The following is a 26036-nucleotide window of genomic DNA, read 5'->3' on the forward strand; positions in this document are numbered from 1 at the left end:
ACGCTGCTTATTAATAATAAACTTTATTACTAATAGAATTAATAATTAGTGCTAATAGCGATTAGTGGTCAGTTTATCAAATCAACTAGACTGAGCGGAAGTTGACCACAGAATGCTCACAGCCACGCTTGTTATCGATTTAAACTGATCACGTGACCAGATTAGCTCCGCCTCGGACGCTGTGGTGAAACGCATTCTGCTGTCAGCCAATCAGCAGCCGAGTTTGCCCCACGCGTGTATTGTTTAAACTGCTGAAAGCGAGCGCAGCACTCTGAGGTAAACTTCTACACGAAGCCATGGCGGCCGCCGTGTCCGTTAGCAGAGCTGCCGGAGAGGAGAAGTGCTACGTTGGTACTAGTGTCACCACCCGTCCGCTTTATGAACACTGTGATCACGCCAAATCAGAACACTGGGCCGCTGAGAAACGCAGAGAGTCCGAGACTGATCCACATGATGAAGAGTGGTCAGCAGGGAGCGAGTGTCCGCGCAGGGCTGAGGATGAGCTGACCGCGCTGAGCCCCGAGGACATCGCCAGTCGTCTGGAGAGAACTCGAAGAGAGTTTTACAACCGCCGCAAAATCATCATTAAAAACCTCCCCGCTGATATCACCAATCAGGCAAGTAACCAGCGTCCAGGGCAAACCATTTCATGTGATCTATCGAGTTAGCTATGTAAGCTAGGTAGCGTTAGCGCCTGAATATGGAGGATGAATGACTTGTGAAAGTTCCTTTTTAAAGTTAATAACAAGGTGATGTATGATGACTCTTCTGCTGTGACTAACATTTTCGCACACTTTCGATCCAGTATCGTTGAAACGATCAAGCACCAGTTTAGTTTAGAGAATAATTCTGTCCTGAAGCTAATGTGGCTAACCGTCCCATCCCCAACCTGATGCGCGTGCTAGTCTTTAACAAACCTGTACGCGCGTGCTGATAAAATGTCAGTCCTCATTGCGGCGGATTTTTTTTTTTTTTTTTTGCTGAGTTTGTTAAATATTTCGCAGTCACATGTGCTTACCATCAGGTTCAATATCAGCCCAGATGAACAGATTTAAAAATAATAATAATGATAACGCTTCCAGAATGTTTAACATCCACGTCAGCCCTCTATAAGTCTCTCAAATAACAACAAAGATATAAAACTGTCTGAATCAGCGCTCGTGTTATTACAGGAGACGATATTAATGGTGAATAGTGAGCGTTTGTGTGCGCGAGCGCGCGCTTCTTCGTGAACGCGCCTCGTGGACGTGCATTTTGGGGTTGACAAAAGGCCAAAAGCGCTTTAACAACAAGTTTCAGCTCCAGTTAAAGGAAAGTGCTCGACTGAAGCAGTTTTCCTCTCAACCATTTTTACACACAGCTTTAACATCCGGTTTAGAGTACAAGTGAAATAAATAAATATGCTTTATTATTATTTTTGTACCTTTGACAAGCTAAACCGACATTACAACACTAATAAAACCTGAGGCAGCCTTTCTCACAGGGTGCTCTGTTCCTGTCATTTTGCTACTAATACCCTCGTATTTCTGGTAATTCAGTGTTCATGTTCATAAGTGAATCACGTTTAAAATGATTATAATTATAGATTTATAGTAATCAATTTGAATTCACTCTTTTATAATGAGCTTCATCCTGTTAGTTGGAGCTCCTGAGGTGAATCCACCAGCCCCTGTGAACAGTCTAGCTCTTCTCAGCTTCTTAATTCATTGTGCTTTTTTTTAAATATTATTTTTATTTATTTTGTTTTTAATTTTTGTATATAATCTGGATTATATTCCTGGGATGTGTCTGTAATGTGGTATATGTGATTTTGGGTCCTAATTAAAGCACTGAATCAAAATGAGCTCAAACGGAGTTCAGTGACGGTTCAGATACTCATCCACTTTGTACTGAATAAAAACAAAGTTTTTAAATAAAAACATATAAAGATTCTTAAACTTAAACACTGATTAATTCAAGTAATACTTGAAGTCCAAAGCCTTTGCTCATTTGCATGTAGCGATGCCCACAAAACTTCATAAGTATTTAAAAAGAATAAGAGAAAACCTCCATAAGTGTGTATGTATTTATATTCATATACCCACAGTGGATCTAATGATTTTATGAAAGAATTGTATCTGGATTGATAAATCAGGCCCAGGCAAGTTTTGTCAAAATTTCAGGACAGTATAAATGTCAGAATTTATTGATAAAGTTTATCTGGTTTTGTTCTAATAGATTAAAATATGCTCAGCAAAATTTGGTAATGGTCAGTTAAATGAGGACAGCAAAGCTCATTTTAAACCCTGTTCTTTCAGGAGGTTCACGAGTTGTTAAGAAACTATGACCTGAAGTACTGCTTTGTGGACAAATACAAAGGAACAGGTAAGTCCTTCATTCCTGAGCGTGGCTGTTGGAACAGTTTCTGCTTCTTATTAACCCAGAACTCTCACTTAAACCAAGAGACCTCAGAGCTGAAAGTTTCCTTCCCTTTATTCTTTGACTTGTAGGGTTTTTTTATTATTATTATTTTTTATATATATATATATATATATATATGTGTGTATGTGTTTTTAAATAAATCTAGAAGGGGTCACTTATAGAATATGGAAATTGGAATTAAATTGAATTATTATTTTTTTTTTTTTGTAAAATTGATTCTTGCTGTTGTCATTAGATCAAATTTCCTAATTATCAGTAAGCACCAAGCTTTAGCCATTTAGCATGCATTAATTCCTCATGTTCATTTGCCCGGTTCATGATTTCTCGCAGCGTTCGTGACTCTGTTAAATGGCGAGCAGGCCCAGTGCGCGATCAAGGAGTTCCACCAGCAAGTGCTGCGTGAACGTGAGATCTCTGTGCAGCTGCAGCCCACAGATGCCCTGCTGTGCATCGCCAACCTCCCACGGTCCTTCACACAGCAGCAGTTCGAGGAGCTGGTGCGGCCCTTTGGAAACCTGGAGCGTTGTTTCTTGGTGCACAGCACGTCGACGGGTCACTCCAAGGGCTATGGCTTTGTGGAGTACATGAAGAAGGACTCAGCCGCCAGGGCCAAATCTGAATTGTTGGGAAAACAGCTCGGCCCCCGCATGCTGTACGTGCACTGGACCGAAGTGGGATCGTTGACTTTCGCTACTCTGCACTCGCGCTGCCTCTGTGTGGACCGTCTGCCTGCCAGCCTCCTGACTGCTCAGGATCTGCTGAACACCCTGGCTGACATGCCAGAGCCTATCTTCTGCCAGGTCAGGAAGTAAAAAATATAAATTTTATTTATTTATTTTAAATAAATAAATTACCCATATGGATATTGTACTTGTGTGGCTGATGTGGGAGATCAGATTTGAAGCTCACCTGTCAAAGACCATTTACATTTCAAGAGTCATTAATTATTATTATGCATATGCTTTTACCGATGCTAGACTTTTTGGCCATTTTGAACATTCACTGGAAGCATGCAGAGCTGTCTGTTACTGAAGTCAGAGACTGAAATGTTCTTTTTGGCCTCCATGCTTCGAACTACAAAGTAATGGGGAAACCACTGACACCTCCATGCCTGTCTTTTTGTTTACAAAAAGCTAGCCAGCTAACTGTAAAAAGTGATGTGTGTATTTTTCTTCTCTTCAGTGATCTGTAGGGTCAGCCAGGTTGTTCTGATGTCACTGAACTCTGTGATGAAGCCTTTGAGTTCTCAAGGGGGAATTCTGAGTTGAGAGAGCGTTTTCTTTTCTTTTTTTTTTTTTTTTTTTTTTTTTTTTTTTTAAATTCTCTTCCTCCACTTCCGCTTAGACAGAGGTTGGAAATTGAGTTATGATCTTTAGTTGAATGCAGTGTGTTCTCCATGTAGAGCACTTGATGGCGTGGATTAGATTTTTGACTGGCTCAGGAAGTCATGGTGGAGGTGAGAGTAGAGGGTGTGAAGTTGAAATGATTTTTTTTTTTTTTTTTTTTTTTTTTTTAGGCACATACTGAAGTCAGTGTATGTCTCTTGTACTCTGGGTTACAAACCTAATCACACTGACCATTAATACACTGCCCCCTTTTCTGCTTTACTGTAAATATATAATTTTTTTTCCCCTGGTGTCACATGGTCTGTAACCTTTGCCCTGCTTTTCCTGAGGCTGTCCTCAGTTGCTATGGTAATGAGCATTGATGGTTTGTATGGCAGTGACCACCTGACTGGGCTGTGTGCTGTTGGTCAGCAGGCCCTCTGGCCCATGGCTCTTTCTGGAACGGGAGAGAGAAGCTCGTCTTTTCATGTGTCGCAACACACTCTGCAGACATGTGTGGCTTCATGCCTGCTGCCATTGTTCTTTACTTGAGACCAGAAAATTGGAGTTGTTAAATATATAAACTGCCTTGACCTTTGAGCATGAGGTGTGTTACTCAGTCATGTTACAGTAATCATATGTCCATTGAGGTTCAGTAGTGTTTACAATCACATTCCTCTGTTTAGTGTTTAACCTGAGAGTCTGTAAAAACATTTGCACAAAGCTCAGAAGCCAGAGTTTTCTAGGACCAAATAATTATGAATAATGAAATGTATATGGTATTTCCTATATATACACACACATGCACGCATGTTAAACTAAAACAATATTAAACCTATTTCTAGACTTTTATATTCATTTAAACCTTTTTTGTTTTCTGTTGACAGATTGCACTTCTTTCTAGAAATAAATGCTTCAAGACTAAGACTGCTTGTGAAATGAAATTAGTAATTGAAATATGGGTTTTAAAATCTTATGTCCTTTTTTTAATGCTTGAATATGAAATATTGATAGTAAAATGGATTATTTAAATATTCAATATATATTAAAAATGTATTCATTTGGTAGGTCTTTTTGTACAGTGATTAACAATCATAAATACAGCATGTACACACACACTTTTCATTAGACAGCCCAATGTTAGATTCTATGTAGGTAGGTGACTATGCTTGTGTTGGTTCATATGATTGTGTGTGTTCATCTGTTCTCTCAGCTCGCTCAGGGACAAGATGGGAGTTTTCGACGATTTGCCATTTTGGAGTACTCCACAGCAGAGATGGCTGAAGAGGTGCAGCGACTAACTGATGGAAGGCCTGTAGGTGGTAGCCATATCCGCGTGTCCTTTTGTGCTCCAGGACCTCCAGGCAGGAGCATGCTAGCAGCACTCATCGCTGCACAGACTTTGGTATTGTCCCTTTATTGCACTAATTCAACTTTTCAGTGTTTCATACCGTTATTGACATGAGTAAATGTGGTGTGGCTGTCTCCAAACCCACCCCCCACCCCCTTCTCCATACAGGCTATAAACAGGGGAAAGGGTCTCCTTCCTGAACCTAATGCCATGCAAATACTTTCTAGTTTGAGCAACCCGGCGACGCTGAAACTGCTGCTGGCTTCGCTCAATCAAGGACAGAAACAAGGTGCTAATCTTAAGCTGTCCTTAAGCTAAATATCTGCTCAACCTGTTGGTGTTTGTATGTGAAGAACCTGGTGTGTGTGTGTGTGTGTGTGTGTGTGTGTGTGTGTGTGTGTGTGTGTAGGTCTGCTCGGTGCAGCCCCGGTGATGCCACTGCTCGCTAACCCTGCCCTCTCTGCTGCTCTGGTGCAGCTGCTGCTTCAGAACCAAGTTCAGCAGGTACTGAATAATATTAAACACGTCTGTCCATTCTTCTGATTTTTTTTATTTATGTAATTAAATTGGTTGCCTCTTGTGATCTGTTACTCTTTTTATTAGCTTCATTAGTCCTTACTCTCCCATTCTCCCTAGCAAGCCTTTCTAAGAAACCCTCTACTTTGGGCACAAGTTCTGCACAGTACAGAAAGCCATCTCCCCCCCTGTGTGAGTGGTGCTGTGTGAGTTTGTGGTGTGGCGTGCTAGATAGACAGGAACAGCTTGCATATGGCAAGGCCTGAAGGCTACAGAATGTTATCAACTTTTAACAGGTAGACATTTGTATGCCTTAATGAGTTCACCAGGTCTGGATATAGAGCCAGCTTCTTCAGACCACAGATACCAGTGACCCGGACATTACCATGTGTATATCCTGATTGCACTTCAGTTTCAGATATAAAGTCTTGTAGGACATGGATGTAAATCCCTTAAACCTCTAAGCCTCACCTGTAACGCCTTTAACTTCTTAAAGTGGTGAAGTAAACATAAAAAAAAAAAGAAGCAGCTAATATGAAATGGACTCCAGTGTGTGAAAGACGTAGGCTAAGAATTATTCCAATCTGTCTAAAAGGAAAGTAAAACATCAGCTCTTTAACACAAGATATGAAGTGCCATTATTCCAGAGTGGATCATTTTCATTTAACTAACATGTTCCGTAATTCTCCTTACACCGCAGCAGATAGTTTGGGGTTCATTCAAATAAAATGTTCATAAACTAATGGCGTGCCCCACAATTTAACAATATCGATTTTGATATTTTGGTGGATTATCTTCACATTTGCATTATAGCAAACAAAGTCGTTTTCTTATTGGCCTTTCTCTCCCTTTCGTCATTGCTGAGAAATCAGATGTATAAAGTTTGAGTTTCCCATGTTGGGAAAATTGCTGACTTTGGAGACTCTTTCAATAAATATTACCATGTCAACATTTGTTTTTTTGGTGAACACATTTTTTAAATATTTGAAGCAATAACTCATCAGAAGGAATGTGTTAATGTTAGCATCTGTATTACGGGCCATTCTACAGAAATTTCACACCTCAGACCCAACAGACATGTACACGTTTTATTTATTTTTAAAGACCACGCAGCAAGGATTTCATTTATCTTGCTTTGTCCTCCATTTTTTTCTCCCAATTGCTCTGTTTGTCAAGGAGCAGCCCTGGAAATTTTTGGTCAAGTGTAATAAGCTAAATTGCTCATTGCGTGCAACACTGTCATGGGCTTTTATTTCCATTTCTTTCAGAGGCCCTTTTTTTTTTTTTTTTTTTTTATGGTTATGAGCGTCTGATGCAGGATGTCTTATGGGGGTAAACAGAATGTGTAATCATTTGTCCTTTTTCTGTGCTTCAGGCCAAGCAGTAACACACACCAAAGCTCATGATTTTGAATGACCTGAAACTTTCAGCTAAATCCATTTCTCAGTTTTTGTTTGATCTCAAGTGCTTGCATTTCATCAGATCTGAAGTGTGTGTTCAGCTTGTTGCAGTGTGGTTTTTGTTTCTTGTACTTGAGAATCTTGGTACAGACAGCATGAACTAATGTGGTTTTCTGTTTGTTTCTCTTCAGCAGGCTGGACTGCTTGGTGAAAACCCTCTGGCCTCTCTTCCTCTTCAACACGGTGTTAATATGCTGGGAGATCTACCTCATGGTATGGCAGATAAACACAGATAAACCACTACTTTTATTATGTCATGTGGTATTTGGCTAGCACCCCCTCCTGTGTTTTTTACTGCCTGGGCCAGTGGAGTTAACGTTCTCTGTGTTCTGTGTGACTCAGGTGGCCTGGGTGTGCAAACAGAACCGTTAGGCCCCATAAAGCCGCCGCCTCTGGGCCGGACACTAGGGAGGGAGCCGGAGTCCACGACCACACCGAGCACTTTCCCCACAAACCCTTCTCCTGCATTACAGGGCATGAGCATTCCACTTCTGGGAAGTGTGCTAGTAGGTGATGGATCCACACTGCCAACGGTGAGGGATTTCTTTCAGCCAGGAAATGTCTTCTGTTGGCTGCATGGCCTTCATTTCAGGGAGAGAGAGCTCCTGTTCTAATGCTTGTTTTTATTTCAACCATCAGTAGTGGTGGTGATTCATGATTTATTCCTGAATCGGTCTAATTCTGATGAATAATTTTACCCTTTATTACAGCTCTGTTGATTGGATGGTATGTTTGGGAAGACTTTAAGCATTAACAGATAATTAGCACAGAGTAGCTGTAGCTCAGAATAGAACAGCATCGAAAGGGAGAATAAAGCAGCATATCCTCTGATCTGTGCTAGCTCTGCTGCTAACGAATAATATATGAGGAGGATCAGTGTTTTCACCTTCTGTGGTTTAATGGTACAAATAATAATCTGTGAGTTTAAACTTCTGCGCTAAATTAATATTCAGTTTCAGTGCTTTATTTACCTGAAAACTGCATTAGAGCCTGTGGACTGTCAACTTTTTTAATGATTACCTGTTAATACAGGGGTGGGCAATTATTTTTCCAAAAGGGCCACATGAGAAATTGGGATGGTTTTAGAGTGCCAGAATATATATATATAATATATTTAACATGTATACTTAGTGCTTTATAAAATATGTGTATATATGTATGTATACATCAGGCCGGTCAAGGGTAGTCAGTTGGCCAGATGTGGTCCGTGGGCAGTAAAATGCCCAGGTCTGTGTTAATAGATGTGATTTTCATAAACTTCAGAGTCTGACTAAAAGCTCATCATCGTCTCCCTTTTCTGTGAAGTCATCTTTATTAGGCGAGCCACCCAAAGACATCGGCATGTCCCCAAACCCCTTTCTGAGTGCACCCAGTATATTCCCATCCTCTGGTAAGAAGTCTGCAATGTAATATTTTTCCCCTCTTGTGGTCCTTTTTCATATAATCTAAAGTGTGTGTGTGTGTGTGTGTTAGCTGCCAACTCCAGGCCCCACCCGTACAGGAAGAGGCCGGTGCTAGGTAGCATGGCTAACCAGCGGCCCCTCCAGAGCATCCACCCCAATTATAGCCTGCGCTGCCAAGACTCGTACGAGTTCCCAGCAGTTCACCAGGTTAGCATAACTTCTAAAGTCTATACTGCAGCACTGGTACATACTGGATTCTGAACAGGAAGTTATTTCTGCATAAATATATGGGTCTTATAGTAGTTCCAGCTAGAATGTGAACGATGGATTAGTTCTCTCGTTCCGACACATTATTGTTTCCATAGTAACTTGTATGCAGGGAACAAACAGGATAAAGGGTTTGTTTTTTGTTTTTTTTGGGTAAAACAAATTTCTCTGACTTTTTACAACATTAAACTGTGCAGCATGTTATTTGTTAATAAATGACACATTGTGCTTCTTTGTTAATCTCTGTGGAATAACACAAGCATACAGTTGACAATAATCCACATGGAGGTGGTTACAGTAACTCCACATCATGTCCCGTCACATCACAGCACCCTGGTGTGGATTATTTTTATATATCTGCATTTATTACGCCTCCTTACATTGCACATGGTCTCGTAACCTTCTACAGGACCACTTCTCTCATCTATATGAGCAGCTGGAGAGTCCGGACAGCACAGGAGCACATCTGGCCTATGGAACACAGGTATGGTTTTGCTTGATTATTTCAGTCAAGTGTGATGAGGGTGAAAATGAAACATCATGACACAAAGTGATGCAAAGAACAACTGGTCCCTCACTGGCCTTCATTCTTTGTTGGCAATATTGAAGTAGCAGTTTAGTCTCAGAGTAAGGGGTAAATAAGGCAAAATTAATCTGAGTATATTTTATCCTGGGTGCATGTGGTTTTTTTGCCTCTGGCATGCTTTAATTATGTCACACAGTTCTAATGTTGTGATGGAGTCAGCCCCAGCCTAGCATTGTGTAGACTGCTGAAGTAAATCACCTTATTTCTCTCCAAATATTATTAGAGACAGCTTCATTAGAGCAGAATAATTTTTTATTATTATTTTTTTTAATAAGATGCAAATTAAAGTCTAACCATCTTTTTTTTTTTTTTTAAACGATTTTCATAGTATAAATATAATAAGCGACAGAACATGTGTGGTGTTGCGAATATCACAGCTGTGGCTTGTATATAATTCATATGTTTTTGATGAGCCTATAAACTAGCAGCTGGTGTGTAAGGTTCATTATCCAACTCCTCTGTATAACAGCTATCATGGGCATTGGGTTTTTTTTGGGGGGGGGTTGGGGAGTCAGCCTCTTCCCAGCCTCTGTGGGGAAGTTCCTTGCGTCAACTGTACTGCGTACTGCTGAGTTTAATGAATATGCTTGTAATGTATTTGGAAACCGACTACTTAAATGTGTTAGAAATAGAAAAGGGTAAGTGATGAATGGTGGCCTCGGTGGATAAAACCGCCATGGGCAGTAGACCATTCCTTCAGATCTGGGTGTTCACTACAGAACTCTGTAAAAATAAAGTGATATGGTTTTGGCTAGAATGAGTTTCAACCCACTGGACTGCAATCAGAATGAATGCAAATGCAAAATCTTTTTTTCCCGTTTGTCTCTTATGAGATGCAGATGAGCACAGGAACTACTGAAATGGCTGGAAACACCCGACTCTCTCTACAGTCTCATCAAGGATCATGTGTTTTTGTTTTTGTTTTTCCTTTGTTAAATAATTAGACATTGCTATAGAAACGATGTTTTCTTATGAGTGCATTAAAAAAAATTACCTGTTACCACATCCATTACACCATGCACTACTGACAAAGCTGCTGCTATAGAAAATTAATCTTCTGACTAATCAAAATCCAGTATTGTGGTCTGAAGTGAGATCAGATCAGTCTCTGATGTGCATCCACTCCAGTCTCATGGCAGTGACCCATTAGCTGTAAGCCTTAGGGCAAAAAACTCGTGCTACGTGCAACTCTTAACATACACATGTTGAACTATGCACGTTAGATTTCACAGGTCGAGAGCTCAGAAATGTGTGATAGTAAATTTGTAACAGTTCTGATAGTTGCAGCAAAGGGGTGCTGTAGTCAATTAAGGACAGAGCAGGCTGGTCATCATGATGGATCGCCAGCCTGCTCTGCCCTTAACTCACTACATCTCTCATATCAACTTTGAATATCATGATTCTGCAATGTTACTGTTGAGCGTTTCAGAGTTAAGACTCTATCGTCCTCTTGAGTACTGATCTTTATATGCGCCACAGTAGTGCACGAACACGTGTTAGCAAAGGCTCATCAATTTCCAAAATCTCTGGTCTAGGAAGAACATTTACTCAGTTGTTGAATTTTAGAGATTAATAACTGGATATTCTGTGCAGCACTCGAGACACGGAGCCATCAATGAGAGAGCGTCTCCCTTCCCTTACCCATCTAGCCCTCCTGGCTCCTCCTACTTCGCCTTCGGTGCCCCCGGGACTGCACCCTCCACCCAGCTCAATAAGGTATGCTCCATCCAAAAACCACCTTCAGACCTGCGGATATTGAAGCGTGAAGAGAAACTGCACCAGCTTTCCATGCAGCACCCATTGACTCATCATCTATTGATTTTTTTTTATTTTATTTTTTTTATTTTGCTGCTGTTGCCAATACATTCAACCTTGCACCTCACTGTCAGGAAAAAGAAGCGTGTAAATCATTAAAATGCTTTTTGACCCAGGATGAGGTTTTAAATAGGTGCACAAGTAATGGTGCCTAAGTGGATTGTGTAGGTAACATTTTGTCTTTTTTTTTTTTTTGCTTGACCAGGCTGTGGCAAAGCCTCCCATGATGCCCTCGAGTGTTTTCTCTGCTGCTCCTGGAAGTGGCGTTAAGGTAGGCTAGCTTTTAACATGTGTGATTCCTGAGCCTGTAACTGTTAATTCCTCAGGTAACAGCTTTACCTGCACTCACAGACTGCTGTCTTTCTGCTCTAGACTCCCATCGGGGGACAGAAGCGCCTCTTCTCGTGGCTGATTCCGTCTCCAGAGCCCAGTCCTGAGGGTGGCTATGTGGGTCAGCATTCTCAGGGCCTTGGGGGTCACTACGCCGACTCCTACCTGAAACGGAAGCGCATCTTTTAACCCCTGTGCTCATTGGTGCTGTTATTGACCCCCGCTGGCTGTGTGAGGAACGGTGTGTGGTGTTTGGCAATCCAGGATCTCAGAATCTTCCTGTTAATGTGTTCCCTGCTGATCAGTGGGAGGTTTGTTTGTGAATGATTTCAGTGCGCATGTAAATTTATTTTAGTTCCCCATTTTAATTTGCCTTTTTAAGTTTTCTTTCATTAACGCTAAGACCACAGGTACCTCACAACAGGGAGAAAAACATCCCCCTTTTCCCCCCCAAATCAGACTTCTTGATTTTTTTTTTTTTTTTTTTTTTTTTTTTGTGTATATATGAGTAGCATTCATGAATTCCTTTAGTCCATGGAAACCCCCTTGCCGTGTGTGTGTGAGAGATGGTCTCAGGTCTGTGTGTGCTTGTCATCTCTCCCAGCTGCTCTGTTCGTCAGTGTTCATTGCTTCACCATGTTTGATCTGTATTCCTGTGTTAAACCTGTCCCCGTCCCTCCACATGTCCCTTTCCCACTTCCTCGGTCACAAGTCCAGGTTTCCTGCACTAAGTGTTGTGTGTTGCACTTGGAGGATGCGAGTCACATGAAATTTGCCTTCCTCGCCCTGTCCTTTCCTCACTAGCCATTTGTGTTGTACAGTTCTGTAACATTTTGTCTCCCTCCTTCTGCTTCCTCTCTCCCTGTTTACTCTGCGTTCAGCCTGTAGTTTTGCCCTTACCCTCCCTGATTCTCACTTGGACCGGCCCCTGTACCCCAGCAGAGGGAGCCGGTGAGCTTTGATAAACAGTTTTCTTTCTTCTTTTTATTTTAAAGTACTGGAACAACTGACAGTCTGGAGCAGGCCGGACCTGTGCTCAAAAATATTGGTTGAAATTTTTGTGTGTGGGGTTTTTGTGTTTTTTTTTAAACCCAATTCTTGCTGCTGTACCTTTTACCAGCTCTATCTTGACTCCTGTGGGAGGAGTTCTCACTGTTTTTACCCCATGGCTGGATTAGGAGCACCAGATCTGTGACTTGCTTAAGTCTGGCTGACATTTCCCTTTGTAGTAACTGAATATCTCTGGTGTGCTGGAATTCATGATGGAATCTACAATTGCTCTATTGATGTGTCCAGTGTAATCTCCCCCACACTCACCATCTAACCTGGTTATTTGCTGTGTGCAAACCTGAGCTTGTATATTTCTTTTGGAATATTACTTTTTCTTTATCTAGTCTGTACTTGAATTGGAAATGCTGCTGTATATATTGTTCTTTCTTTTTTTTTGTACATTTTGTTGGGGTTTTTTTCCCCTGAATGATTATATGCAGCATCTTTCTTGGAGTTTCTACGCCGTATGGACTACTGCCATAATGTATAGAACCAAATGGACTTCATCTGTATATTGACTGCTTAGCAAGTGTGCAATCATTTGTACAGAGCTGCCACATGTTTGTGACTTGTATTTCAGCAAGTAAATGTTATTTAAGTTCATACCTTATCGTGTTCTGTTTTTGGAGTTGCTTTTGGAGTGGCAGAGGACTGATGGAGAATCTACAAAAATGTCAGGAATTCTTCAGACAAAATCTATGATTAGAGTCTGTAACAATAAGCTAAGCTTGGAATTGGATTTAGAAAACAAAATATACCTGGATTTATAATTGTTATACTCCTTTTTTTTTTTTTTAAGTGGAGTTTAATTGTGAAGAATATCAGGGGGAAACATTTTAAAGTTTTAAAGAACACAGTACAGTCATGTCAGATGATCAAGGTTTTATGCTTATTTTGTTCATTTCCCTTGATAAATAGCTCTCCATCGCTCATTTTAAATATTCAAACAAAAAAATCTAAGTAGTGAATAAATCACTGCAGGCTGTGAGGATAGGAAAATGATCAGTGATTGGATCATAATGGAGAAACTGCATCGTTCGCTGTCCTGAAGGTGAGGAACGGCTTCACCTCAAAGCCCTAGTCTTCTTTCTTAAATATTAAGTAAATATCCCACACTTCCTTAAAGAAAACCATCAGAGTGACGGCAAATAAACTGTTTTTATCCATTTGTTTGGCTTTTCTTTTTTTTTTGAGCTCTCCTCCCACTATCTGACCCTGTTGCTATAGCAACGATAACCAAATAAGAGCATTAATAAAAACCTGTAATTTGCCTTAGTCAGTGCTACGTCACAGCTTTGTGATTATAGAAAATGAAACTAATCCCGACTCGGATCGAAGACCCCGGCAGTGCAGAGGTAAAGTGTGAGGATGTTACAGATGTGTATCTCCTGATACTAAAGAAAGCATTATGTTCAGGGAGTGTTTAGTGTGTTAACTCCTGAACCCTGTCCTAAGTTTGAACTGATTAATGGTCTTGATATTGTGGGGAATTAAAAAAAAATAAAAAAGAAAGAAATGAAACTCTTTTGGGAAATGTTCTTTGCACATTCTCATGGATTTATAAAAGGAACAGCAGGAAGTGTTGTGCAATATGTTTCTTAGCTAAAATCCCCTCAACATTACTTAATTAGGGACAGGCCTTTTTTTAAAAACTTCTTAGCTCCACGGGCTTGGCTGACGTGGTTGGCCCGAGCGCTTCCGGTGCAGCAGGGAAATGGATTTGGCTGGTGAGAAAAGGCCATCACACAGAGATCTAGCTGCCTGGAAAAAGTCAGCATGCACCCTGCTGTCAGCACCAGCACCGGAGATGTTGGTGATAGTGCCTCTGTGCAGAGAGCAAAAAATGTTGCTGGGAGCAGAGCAACTGAGTGATGCGGAAGGAATTTAAATGACCTTTTCCACTAGGTCCTTCATTCTAAATGGCAAAAGGAAAGATTATCAGAAATGTTAAAGGCAATAATAAAAGATTTTGCAGTGGATTTCATCCCTAAGTGACGCAGACATTTTGAGTGGGATGGCAGGTGGTCTGGATCAGCTATAGCCTTAATGCCACTCTGTTAACTTCTCCATCTCTTGACTTTTCCAGTGACTTGGTCCACGTCTGCTGCCTTTCCGACGCCTTTCCTACAGTTTAATTGGGGACAAGGACCACTTCAGGAAACTGCTGTTCCTTGGCTCTAATTAGGTTAACATGCCACGCTGATTGCTTAACCCTCTGCTGATGCAGACGCGGTGGAGATGTGACACACACACAGACGAGAGAAATAAAGTGGCATGACATCAATAATGACATCAATAATACCAAACATCATGAATAGAGATGATATTTTTTTTGTAATATTACAATAACCCAAATATGAGTTTAAATGTTCAAGTGTTACATTTTCTTGTTGTAGTAATATATATATATATATAGTAAGTTTTAAACATTTATTTCAAGAAAGAAGCGAAATTATCTGTCTATACAATAATACAAAGCATGAAATGAGTAAAAATGTGTCTGATGTCATTTTTGCTGTGCCAGGAGTGTGTTCCTGTGTGTTTTTATAGTTTCAGAGTAAAATAAGAATGAATGTCCAACCCTGCTCTTGCTAGCTGCATAGAAACCAACAATAATAATAAAACACAGCTTGAAAAGCGTGTCTGTGCCTGTTATTATGTGTCATGCTCTTAGCTCACATACCCATTGCTATAAATATGCCTGAGATTGTTCTTAGATCCTGGAGCACTGTGCCTGTATCCCCTATTCTCCCAAAGGGAAACCAAGGCAACACAGTGGACAAATTTGTCACACACATTTTAGATTTCTGCCTTTCATGTCCCCCCACCCTCCTCTCCTCCACCCACACAGTCCCTGTGCACCACCCGTGTTGACTCTGCTGCAGAAACCGGTGATTTTCCAAAGTACCCACCGGCAGAAAGCTGCTGCTGCCATAACGTTTAGAAGGTGCTCGCAGCGACATTAACGCTCTGCTCACTAGACACGTCAGCATGGAGGAATGCATGGTTATTCTTCTCTAAAATAACATCGGCATTGAATGAATCATCTTCTGAGCTTTGGTTATTCCACACTCCAAGGGCTTGACAGTTAACAGTGAGAAGCTGAAACACTGATAATGTGCTAAAAGCCAATAAGACTGGATGTGTAATGGTGTTGAGTGAACTGTAGCGTGGCTCGGCCCGGCCGTGCGGTCACACTGACACTTGACCCTGTCTCCAGGTCCATCAAGTACCATCTGAAATCCAGGCTTTCACAAGTTCTCCAATCCAATTAAAGTGCAATTAGGCCACTTAGCTTGTTCCTGCTGAAAACCACAGATGGCCTGATGTTTCCTCTCCTCCAGAAACCGCTCTTTACGTCTTCACACACGCAGACGCTGTCTAAGATTAGTTTGGGAGCAGGGGAGGGGGGTTGAACGAGCAGTTAATGGACTGGCAACTGAGATGAACTAAATGTTTCAGCTCGACTGCAGCCTTGTGACTTAAGTAACAGAACACACGCTTCTCCATTACAGGCTATATTTGGTTTCTTCTTTTTTTTCTTTTCTTAAACCCAGCGACTAAAGCATGGAACATTTCCTACTAGGAACTAATTCATTTGTCCTACTCAAAAGCATGACTGCATTCAGCTGTCAGTATCACCAGTTTATTTAGAGAAATGGGCTCAGAGAAACACAGTCTTACATCAACACTCTCACCGCTTTATGCACTGGCCCATTCTTCAATGTCAGCAAAAAGGTAAAGGATTAATATTTAATTCCCCCGCCTTCCCCAGGGAAAGAGGGAGGTTCTAGTTCCCGTCATTTCCTGATGTTGGGTCTGGAGTTTTGGAATGGGAGGAGCTGACATTAACAACCTTTCTTGGCAGCGTGCAGACAGATCACCTTTCGTGTTTGTGCATTTCAGAGAGTAGTAAATTGCACTCAGTAATGTTTGGTGATGGCAGAACTGAAAACAATCCCTGATAAAGTATCTTGCGTGACCTTCTGGCAAAGCAAACTCATCAGTCTTGATACTTTAATGATGCTGTTTATCTGCCAGACAGACGTGAGGAATCCCTTAGGCCTCTTCTCCAAAAAAGAGAGCTTAAGAGTCTGAGAATCTTTTGATTAACTTAATGGCACGAAGGCGAAATTTATAGTGCAGTGCTGAACTCCAGTAGGAAAAAAGAACCCGGAGAAAAAATCTCATATTGTTGTACTTGGCTCTGTTTGATCCCATAATTCCGGGAGTGACTTTTGAGACAGTCAACTTTGACACGATGCAGCTGTGTTTGGTAACCAACCACTCGCCTGCTTGTTCCCCATTTGTTCCAGCAATACATAAATGCTACAGTGGTTTTTGGGGTCAAGTTCAACCTCAGTTGATGTTCCTTAAATTGATGGGAATTTGTTGTTTTGTTCAAAAAAACATTCCAAATGTAGAGACTGTAATTGTGACTTACCATGACGTGGAACATTTACCTCGATGCCGTACCTAATAACACCTTATTAATAAGAATAAACAATCCTATGCAGTGTTCATTACACTCTTTCTGCACTGGTGTTCTCATCTATAATATATCTACAGACAAAATACTTCCAGGGTGCAATCTATTGAGGCGCTGCCAAATTCAGCAGTTATAATCAGGGGATAGGTTGGGGAGCAAAATCCCCCCACCTTCAGTTCAAGTGAGTGTTAAACAGAACTGGGCTCCAGTACTATAATTTCATGGAAATGTAAATTACATCATGGCTTAATGATGATGATGATGATGATGATACTATATAATATGTAATACAGTATAAGCCTATTTTATACTCTATACTACAGGCCCAGAATAGTTATCAAGAGACTCCTGGAGTCTAATTGTTCCTGGTCACTCACTGTCCACTTTATTAGGAACACTTGCACACCTGCTCATTTATACAGTAATTCAATCAGCCAATCATGTGGCATAAACACATACAGATACACGCCAAGAGCTTCAGTTAATGTTCACATCAAAAATCAGGATGTGAAAAAATCTCTGTGACTTTAACCATACCATGACCGCTTGTTTTAAATGCAGTCTGAGGTTTGAGTTTTTCAGAAACTGCTGATCTCCTGCTGGGATTTTCACACACAACATTCTCTCTCACAGAATGGTGTGAAAAACAAAAAACATCCTATGAGCAGAAGAGCTGCAGACTGAAACACTGTGTTAATTAGAGGTCAGAGAAAAAAGACTGAAAAAACACCAAGTGTCTAATCTTCAGCTGCTTAGTTTCAGTATTTTTTCCCCATTGTGCTGCGGCCACATGATTGGTTGATTTGCATAAATGAGCAAGTGTACAGGTGTTCCTATTAAAGTGGACAGCAAGTGTAAGTGTAAACAACATGAAACTAATGAAACGTAAATGAAAATGTAGTTGTACTAAAGAACTAACATGACCTGGGCAGGTGGGGAAGAGAGAAACATGGAACAAAAATAGACCTACAAGATTATGCTGCACAAAAACTAGTTTAGGTCGGTCTGATCCACAAACACGTAGCTAACATCAGTTAGGTTAATTGGTTAGTGTTAACTGCAGTATCACTATTGTACTGTAACTAGCAATGCTGCATTCAAGACGAAATTAAACCTTGTGTCTTGTGAATTGGGTGAAGTTTCTTTAATTGGAATTGTTTATATATGATATGTTTACATATGACATTTTTGTTAATTCATAAAAAAATCTACTATTAGCACATTTAAGTTTTGCACATTTAATAATAATAATAATATTAATAATAATAATAATAATAATAATAATAATTATTATTATTATTATTATTATTATTATTACTGAAATCATTTTGCAACTTATTTATTGTTATCAGTGAAATGTGGAATGATATTGAAGGTATCAGTATCGGTATTGTAGACACAGCGGGATCGCTCCAGCTTCAGTGATGCTATTAAGTTGATTTTTAGAGACAGCTTCTTGTAGCACAGACGTAAAGCTGTTTGCAGTAATAAATATAATAATGAATACAGGCTTTTCATTGTGGTGGACCAGTCAGAGGCAGAAGTGTGCCAGCTCGCGGCTGTGTATAACACTGCGACAAACCACACCAACAACATGACAATAAACCGGGCTTCACTTCTGACCTCCAGCTCCTTTTACATCATTTTACATCACTGTCTTTTTATCAATGCGTCTCTGAGGCTTCGGGCAGACTTAAAGTGCTGAATGAATCACTATAATCACTCTTAATCTCCGAGAAACACGCGAGCACACACACGGAGACTCGGAGCGCAAACCCGGGAGTGGATTTTATCCGAACCCCGACAAATCAAACCTGCGTCGAAGGCACGTCCTTATGCACGCACAATTTCGGTAAAGTAGGCGGAGACACACACACACACACACGAGCTAGCGAGCGAGAGAGAGAGAGACAGAGAGAGAGAGAGAAAGAGAGAGAGAGAGAGAATCCTGAGCGACATTAGACATTGGTAACACTGTAAGTAACTGCAGGACCTCGCATCATGATTCATTTCAAGAAACCTTTAGCGGAAGCGATGTTTTATAAAGCTTAAAATCAAGAAAAACCCAGAGAAAAGGGCGTTCATGGATTTCGGGCACATCCCACGCGTGGTGCGCTCCAGGCAAAACATCTCGAGCAGCTCATGACATGAACCTGCGCGCGCGGAGCTTTCACATGGAGGTGGACGGAGAACCGGCGGAAGGCGATCGCCAGTTTTAATCTCCGCTTATCTTTCCCTCAGCGCAGACTTTTTCTTCCTTTTTTTCTTTTTCTATCTATCTTTCTTTCTTTCTTTCTTTCTTTCTTTTTTTTAAAATATTATTATTATTATTGTTTTTATGGCTCCCCTCGGAGTGATTTGGAGCGTCTCTTTTCTGACAGAAAGCAGCAGCAATAAAGGACCGGCACACCGCACGCGGAGCAGCGCGAGCGCTCTGACTGCGACCCTGCAATAAAAAAAAAAATATATTGACAGAACAAAAAAAGCAATAAAAAAACTGCGTAAATGATCGATTCGTCGCGCCTGCAGACCAACTTGAGTGGAAATATCGTGTGTGTATGTGTGGGTGGGCGTGTGTGTGCGCGTGCGTGTGTGTAACGAACGTGGCCGCCGCCGCGGCTTCTTCTCGCTCGGATGCGGGTGATAAGGTTTTCCCGAACCGCAACTTCTGAATTTCCTAACCGTGCACATGTTCAGGAGTCAGGATAACAGAGCGCCTTCACCTGTTGTCCGCACACTGTGATGAGTTTCAGCATTCATTTGATTGTGTCTATGTGATTATGTGACAGTCTCTAGGTTTCTGAAGAAAAATCATTTTTTTAATAAGCCTATAATATTATCCTAACTGCCTTGGACTTTAGTTATTTAAGATTTCACTGCCGCACATGGAGAAGAGCCAACCATGGACCGAAACCGGTCTTATTTTTTGACTTAGGAGAAAAGATAGTCATAAAGGATTGATTTCCTCCAGACAGTACATTATCTGTTTCTACAGTTCTTTTTAATTTGCACTATAATGGAAGTGCCACCGTGCTCGAAGAAGAGCCTGTCCCTCTCGCTGCCGGTGCCTCGGGAAGGACAGGCGACCCTTAAGCCTCCTCAGCACCTCTGGCGACAACCGCGGACACCGATCCGGATCAAACACCGCGGCTACTCCGACACTGACCGCCACCACCACCCGCACATAGAGCGCGCGGACGCCATGGACACGAGCGACCGGCCCGGTCTGAAGAAATCCCGCATGTCCTGGCCATCCTCCTTCCAGGGTACCTCAAGCACCGGGAACTGTTCTGGGAACAAACGGTAAGAGAATACAGTGGTCATGCGTGTTTTTGTATGGTAATGGTTAATAATAAGCGCTTTAGTTTGATCCAGCGGGGCGCGGGGGTTCTCCGGTGATGCGCTATGCGTAACGGGCCGGAACAGTTCTCGAGAGTGACGCGCTCCGAGCGCAACGAGTGACTGGCACAAAAGATTCAGCTTTACATATTTGACTCTTTCGAGGTGTCAGTTTAAGTAAATCGATTCGTTTGATTCACTATTTATCTGGAAATATGTGGGGACTCTAAAGATCTCGTGAGTTTATCATCAGCGGGATTTAATGCTGCCCTAAGCAACGTGGAACACAGGTACTATAGAGGAGAAACTATCTGAACAAGATCAGGGCTGGTTTATATGTAGATGAAAAAAGATGAGATACTTTCTTGCTTAGGGATGAATCGTTTTCATCGACTCGGTTTACGATTAAAATGGAATCGACTCGTTGATGAATCGCCTGTCACTGACCACCTTAAGCGAATCTAAAGTGAGTCTAAATGCAATGGAGCGAATCCTTGCGCAAACACGAGATAAGTTTTACAACTAGTCCTTTAGAGGCTTTTCTGTAAACAATCCAAGCGACAGAACATTTTATATTCAAATTCATGTGTACCATAAAGCTCTCTGGCACATTCAGCTTTCTTTTCTATAACCAACAGTATGATAGTTTAATCTTTGTGATAAACTGTATGATCCTAATCTATGGTTAAAATAAAATAAACCAGAGTGATGGATGTTACATTCACTGTAATTCATCATGTATATTATTATGCAGTCATGCATCATGCCTCTATGTGTATCCACCACTTACCAATGGATCATATTTTGTATTGCCAACAAATTCAGATGTTGCTCCTTTGCATATTCTTTTGGCATGTGATTAGCCAGACATCCCTGTAAATTTCTATGCTACACTTACGTAAGTATCACCTCTATATAGCGTTTATGTATGCGCCCTTGTTCTCTTTAAGGAATGAGTGTGGGTGTAGTGTCCTGCATTAGTGTGTCTCTGTTGTGCGGTGCATATACTGTACATCTCCACAGACAGACACACCCGCTGTAGGCAAAGAGGGGGAGTAATACAGTAATACAGTACAGCAGGAATAGAGCAGCACTGTGAGGCCTGGGGGAGGAAAAGCGCCTGGAGCCTGGCTTCTTTCCTACCAGGTTGTGCCCATGCACAGACGGCAAACACAGCCGGCTCATGGGAGTGTGTCCAACTCCGGCTCACTGGACTCAGGATACTGATATGTATTCCAGGCTGCAGGCCACAGTTACAGCCATTTCAGGCATTAGTGCAGCCGTGGTGACTCTACCTGCCCTGCTGTTACTGTGGGCGGCCCAATGGAGGAAGAGAGAAAAGTGTGTTTGTGTGTGTTGCTGTATGTGTGTGTGTGTGTGTGTGTGTGTGCGTGTGTCTGTGCTCACCTAGAATGTATCATGACTGTGTGAAATGGTGAGTGTAAGGTTTTCACTGACTACCTAAGCTGCACTGTCCACCAATTGTCTGTGGATTGGTGGCCCAAGTTTATATGCTGAGTTCGACTAAATGTTGTAACATCAGCCTCCAAATAAAAAACAAAACAATATAAATGTCCCTCAACTCAGAATGCATGCTCACCGGCTCAGGACAGTTCAGCAGGGTATACAGACCAACTACAGACCAACTGCAGACCAGTTATAGACCAACTGAATAGACCACTTACTGACAAACAGACAAATTACAGACCAACCATGGACCAATTGCAGACCAGTTATAGACCAGCTATGGAGCAACTACAATCAAACTACAGACCAACTACAGACCAGTTAAAGACCAGTTCCAGACCTGTACACTTTTTAGCTCGTGCATGTTATTCTAGCTACAAGCTAAAATAAATCGAGTCATTTTGGAATTGCGATGTTCTTTTTTTTTTACAGTAATAAAGGAAACATGCAGCTACAAACACATTCTCCCTACACATTTCTGTTACTTCAAATTCAGATTTGTTAGAATTTCAGGTTCTTTTTATTCCATTACAGAAATGTTCACTGTGTGAGGAGATGAGGCTAGCAGGCCGTCCTTTGACCAAGATGGTTGGTTGTGATATCTATAGAAAGTGAATTCATGGATGTAATTGGATGCACATTTTTTGAATGAAATGAGTCATTAACTTTGAAATATTGAGAGTTGTTGAGAGTTGTATGAAAATGAGTTAAAAGTCTATTTTCTTTTCTATTCAGCTAAAGTACAAATCCCCAAATATGACACCGGAGTGTAGGAATAAAGAACATGCCCACCTCCGACTGAAGGATATTATAGACTTGATCATACATTTTGAGCAGCATTTCAATGACAGCCCTCTATCTGAATAAGTGACTGACGTATATCACATTTGATGTGCAGTATTTCCCTGACATGTCTGTCATATCTCTTTAAATTATTAAGGGGATATATTTTCTATACTATTATGATCTGCTCTATCATTCTGTTGTGAAATTGAAAATGAGGTGAAAGAAGAATTTTCGCCCCCAGTACTGACACCTTTGTTCTGCTCATGCTGTTTGACCGCACTGTGTGTGTGTGTGTGTGTGTGCCTTCATTTACATGTAACGTGTATTTAGCATTAGAGTTTGAGTGTACATGTGTGGGTGTGTGACTGGAGGGTGCTGCATAGCAGAGGATGCTAATCAGCACCATCACCTCGACGCTCACGTACAGGGTGGGTGGAGGCAGAACTTCCACTGTGCAGGTTAATTTTTTTTCTATCTTGTCCATCTTTATAATTTATAAAGATGCCTTACTACTGATCAGTTAAGATGGATGTATAGCTGCATGTAGGAGCTTGACCACCATGCAGGTGGAGATCAGTGCTCCTCGCATGTCATCTGCTGCTTAAAGCCACTCTGAGACAGCTCGAGAGTGATGCCACCTCTCTCACATCTGCTTACCACATCAGTGTCCACATCCGCGATGTGTCCTGCCCTGTGAGACACAAGGCAAAGTCAAAGAGTTAAAAAATTTTTTCATTTACTGAGATAACTTAATTATTATCAGAACCTTGAACAAAGGTATTTTCTGAAGGTGAGTGGTTTTTACAAATCTGTTGGAGTGAAAGCCTCAGGAGTGTGTCTCATCTCAGTGCAATCAGGAGCTCTGATCTGAGCCAATCTGAAACAATCAGAGCAGCAGTAATGCTCTCTCTCTCTCTCTCTCTCTCTCTCTCTCTCTCTCTCTCTCGCTCTCTCTCTTTCTCTTTCTCTCTCTCTCTCTCTCTCTCTCTCTCTCTCTCTCTCTCTCTCTCACTCTCTCTCTCTCTCTTGAGCTCATCATGTATTCAGTACAGCTGTCACTATTATAGGAGCTGACAGTAGGTTATCTTTACTCAGTTGAAAAGTCCAAGGAAACTATTGTTTTGATGACCGGTCACTTATAGCCGGAGTTTACACACTTTGTTTTAGTCTCTCTTCTTGGATACAGAGTATTTAATAGATTGAGTTGAAAATGATTGAGTTTATCATTGTGTCTTTCATAGCTGTGTCCTGTTGTCTGTGTTTTTCACAGAAGCTGTAAAAGGTTCGTTTTTAGTGCTGTGACCAAATATGACTTCTTTCTTTAAGAGAATTGATTAATTTATATTTATATACTCTCTGCTCTAATAAAACTTCATCATGTATCCTAATCTGTAAATTAGGAACCATTAAATATGCAAACTATTTCATGATGTCACTTGGTGTATTCTAGCGTGTTTTGAGCAATCTTTATTTACTTTCCTCTGAAGCGAGTTAACAGCATTGACTGTCCTGACCACAGGACTGCTGTGGGCAGTATGTCTGAGGAGCATATGGTTCTTCCCAGATGTGAAGGTTGGAGGGAGGAACAGAGGGTTTTGGAGCGTAGTCTGAGAAGTAACTGGTGTGTGTTTGTGTGTGTGTGTGTGTGTGTAAGTCTAGTTGAAAAAGTGCTGACAGATTTCAATTAAATTCTGAAGGTCTGTGATGCCATTTGGGAATCTGGGGCTCAAACTTTCTGCCTGTTACTTTGGTTTCCGTCAGATGTGTTTGTTTCTCAGTTCGTAATTTCTGCTGTATTTATAGCAGCCCCTGAGTTCTGAACCTGGCCAAGGCAGAGCTTGGCAGTGCAGCTGCTTTATTTTCAGATCCTAGATGTTCTGAGTGCTGTCTGAGTCCAGGGGAGAAAGCAACTGGCTCATTATTTTTTATTTTTTATATCAAGAGGAAAAGATGGCAGCAGAACACAACCAAGCGACATGCCAACAAATGAAGTGTTTACATGATTATGTAGCAGAATCAAGCTCTTCTGCTCAGAGCACACTGAAGAACTTGGCACTACCGCGTGGGCAGCAGAGAAAAGCTGTAACAATGTTCATCTACATCTCCTGGTTAATCAGAGACTTTCTAAACTGGACCTTCACTAAATCATGATGGAAAAAGATCTCAGTCAGGGACGTCACTACACACAGTTTAGCAGGGTGTAACCAAGAGAGCAACTGCTGAAGTCTGAATTAAAAACGCAGACAATCTTGTATTATGTTCTCAAATAAAATGGACACTGTACTGCTCTTCTACTCATCTGGTGAGTTTGTGTTCTTCTCCAGGGAGCAAGAACTGATAATATATCAAGAAAATAATAAAAGTGGTGATTTTTATACTCAGATAAATGATTTCACATGAGTGTGTGCTAAATTATTAAAGTGAAGGAGAAAGGAGAAAGGGTATAAAAAAGAAGAATGTGTGTGTGTAGGTGTGTAGGTGTGAATGAGTGAGTGTGTGTGTGTGTGTGTGTGTTTGGTTCTGAAAATGAGACATGAGGATTCAGGTCTAAAGTAAATCTCTCAGGATCCACATCAGTGCTTTGGCACAAAAAGAGAGTGTTTTAATTGCTCTCACTTTAATAAATCAGGAAACATTTACAGCTTTTGGAAACTCTGAGCTTTAGAAATCACTTGCCAGTAAAGATAAGTTCAGGGACAGGGAGCCTCAGTCAGCAGTCACATATACAACACAAAGTCCAGAGAGATTAGACTTACACACACACACACACACACACACACGCGTGCCATGCTATAGACCATACACTACACGGTACATGTCATACTCAGGACTGCGCTCTGCCAAAGAATATACAGAGACAATAAAAGAAGGGGAAGGATTGGTTAAATAATAGAAGGCTGGGTAATAAAAAGAGCTGCCTTTCAGTTGCGCAAAGTCAGTACAATAGAGCGGCTGCAGAAAAATGTCAAGAGCAGGGTAACAATGATGTAAACAACACGCACAATAGTGTAGCTGTAGGCTGCCTGATATTATTAATGAATGTGCTTCAATGAGTGTGACAGAAAAAATGATCAATATCAAGACTGCTCAGTAAGCTCATTATTATGATACACAGCTTATTAGTAAGGCTGGACGTGAAAATACACAACGCTTCATGAAATGCTGTGGTTAGAATTTGACGGCTTTCACATGTCCTTTCCAGCTGCAGAGGGTGTGACCAGTGAGCAGTGTGTGACTTTGTGGGGGTTAATATCCATCATGTCTGTGTGCTGAAACATCTGTAAGGTGAAAGTGGCAACTGGGCTCAAAAATGACAGAACACTTCTCCTTCAGGACCTGCACATATAAAGAGGTCAAGAAGCTTTTATGGTCATTTCAGCCATATATAGCTGACACAGTACACCTTGAACTGTAACAGAGTTTCTCCAGGA

General features: G+C 41.2%; 2 protein-coding genes across 3 annotated transcripts in view; both read left to right on the forward strand.

Annotated features, from left to right (window-relative positions):
* Positions 1–247: 247 nt before the first annotated feature.
* On the forward strand, positions 248–13127 carry raver1 (ribonucleoprotein, PTB-binding 1). 2 transcript variants are annotated; one of them, XM_058378412.1, is made up of 14 exons: positions 248–617; positions 2298–2364; positions 2752–3221; positions 4960–5151; positions 5266–5386; positions 5507–5601; positions 7205–7286; positions 7416–7606; positions 8379–8463; positions 8547–8683; positions 9153–9227; positions 10923–11045; positions 11350–11415; positions 11517–13127. In XM_058378412.1, the coding sequence occupies exons 1-14, from the start codon at positions 297–299 to the stop codon at positions 11661–11663; spliced, it is 2172 nt and encodes a 723-aa protein (XP_058234395.1). In that variant the 5' UTR covers positions 248–296; the 3' UTR covers positions 11664–13127. The 2 variants fall into 2 exon arrangements, with proteins under 2 accessions (XP_058234395.1, XP_058234396.1); XM_058378413.1 differs by having other exon boundaries at positions 7208–7286.
* Positions 13128–18914: 5787 nt separating this feature from the next.
* The window catches only part of pde4a (phosphodiesterase 4A, cAMP-specific), a 58735-nt gene continuing 51613 nt past the window's right edge, over positions 18915–26036 (forward strand). Inside the window, exon 1 of the mRNA XM_058378012.1 lies at positions 18915–20316. Within this exon, the coding sequence (XP_058233995.1) occupies positions 20030–20316 (287 nt within the window). The 5' untranslated portion in view covers positions 18915–20029. The remainder of the gene's footprint in view (positions 20317–26036) is intronic.

This window comes from Hemibagrus wyckioides, linkage group LG24 (genome assembly GCF_019097595.1).
Source record: "Hemibagrus wyckioides isolate EC202008001 linkage group LG24, SWU_Hwy_1.0, whole genome shotgun sequence".
Classification (NCBI taxonomy): domain Eukaryota; kingdom Metazoa; phylum Chordata; class Actinopteri; order Siluriformes; family Bagridae; genus Hemibagrus; species Hemibagrus wyckioides.

Excerpts from the sequence above, each read along its gene's own strand:
- raver1 (XM_058378412.1), top strand. The coding sequence starts at position 297 with ATGGCGGCCGCCGTGTCCGTTAGCAGAGCTGCCGGAGAGGAGAAGTGC. Across the intron at positions 5,602-7,204 it reads TTCAGAACCAAGTTCAGCAG|CAGGCTGGACTGCTTGGTGA; the intron begins GTACTGAATAAT and ends GTTTCTCTTCAG. Across the intron at positions 11,046-11,349 it reads CCTCCACCCAGCTCAATAAG|GCTGTGGCAAAGCCTCCCAT; the intron begins GTATGCTCCATC and ends TTGCTTGACCAG.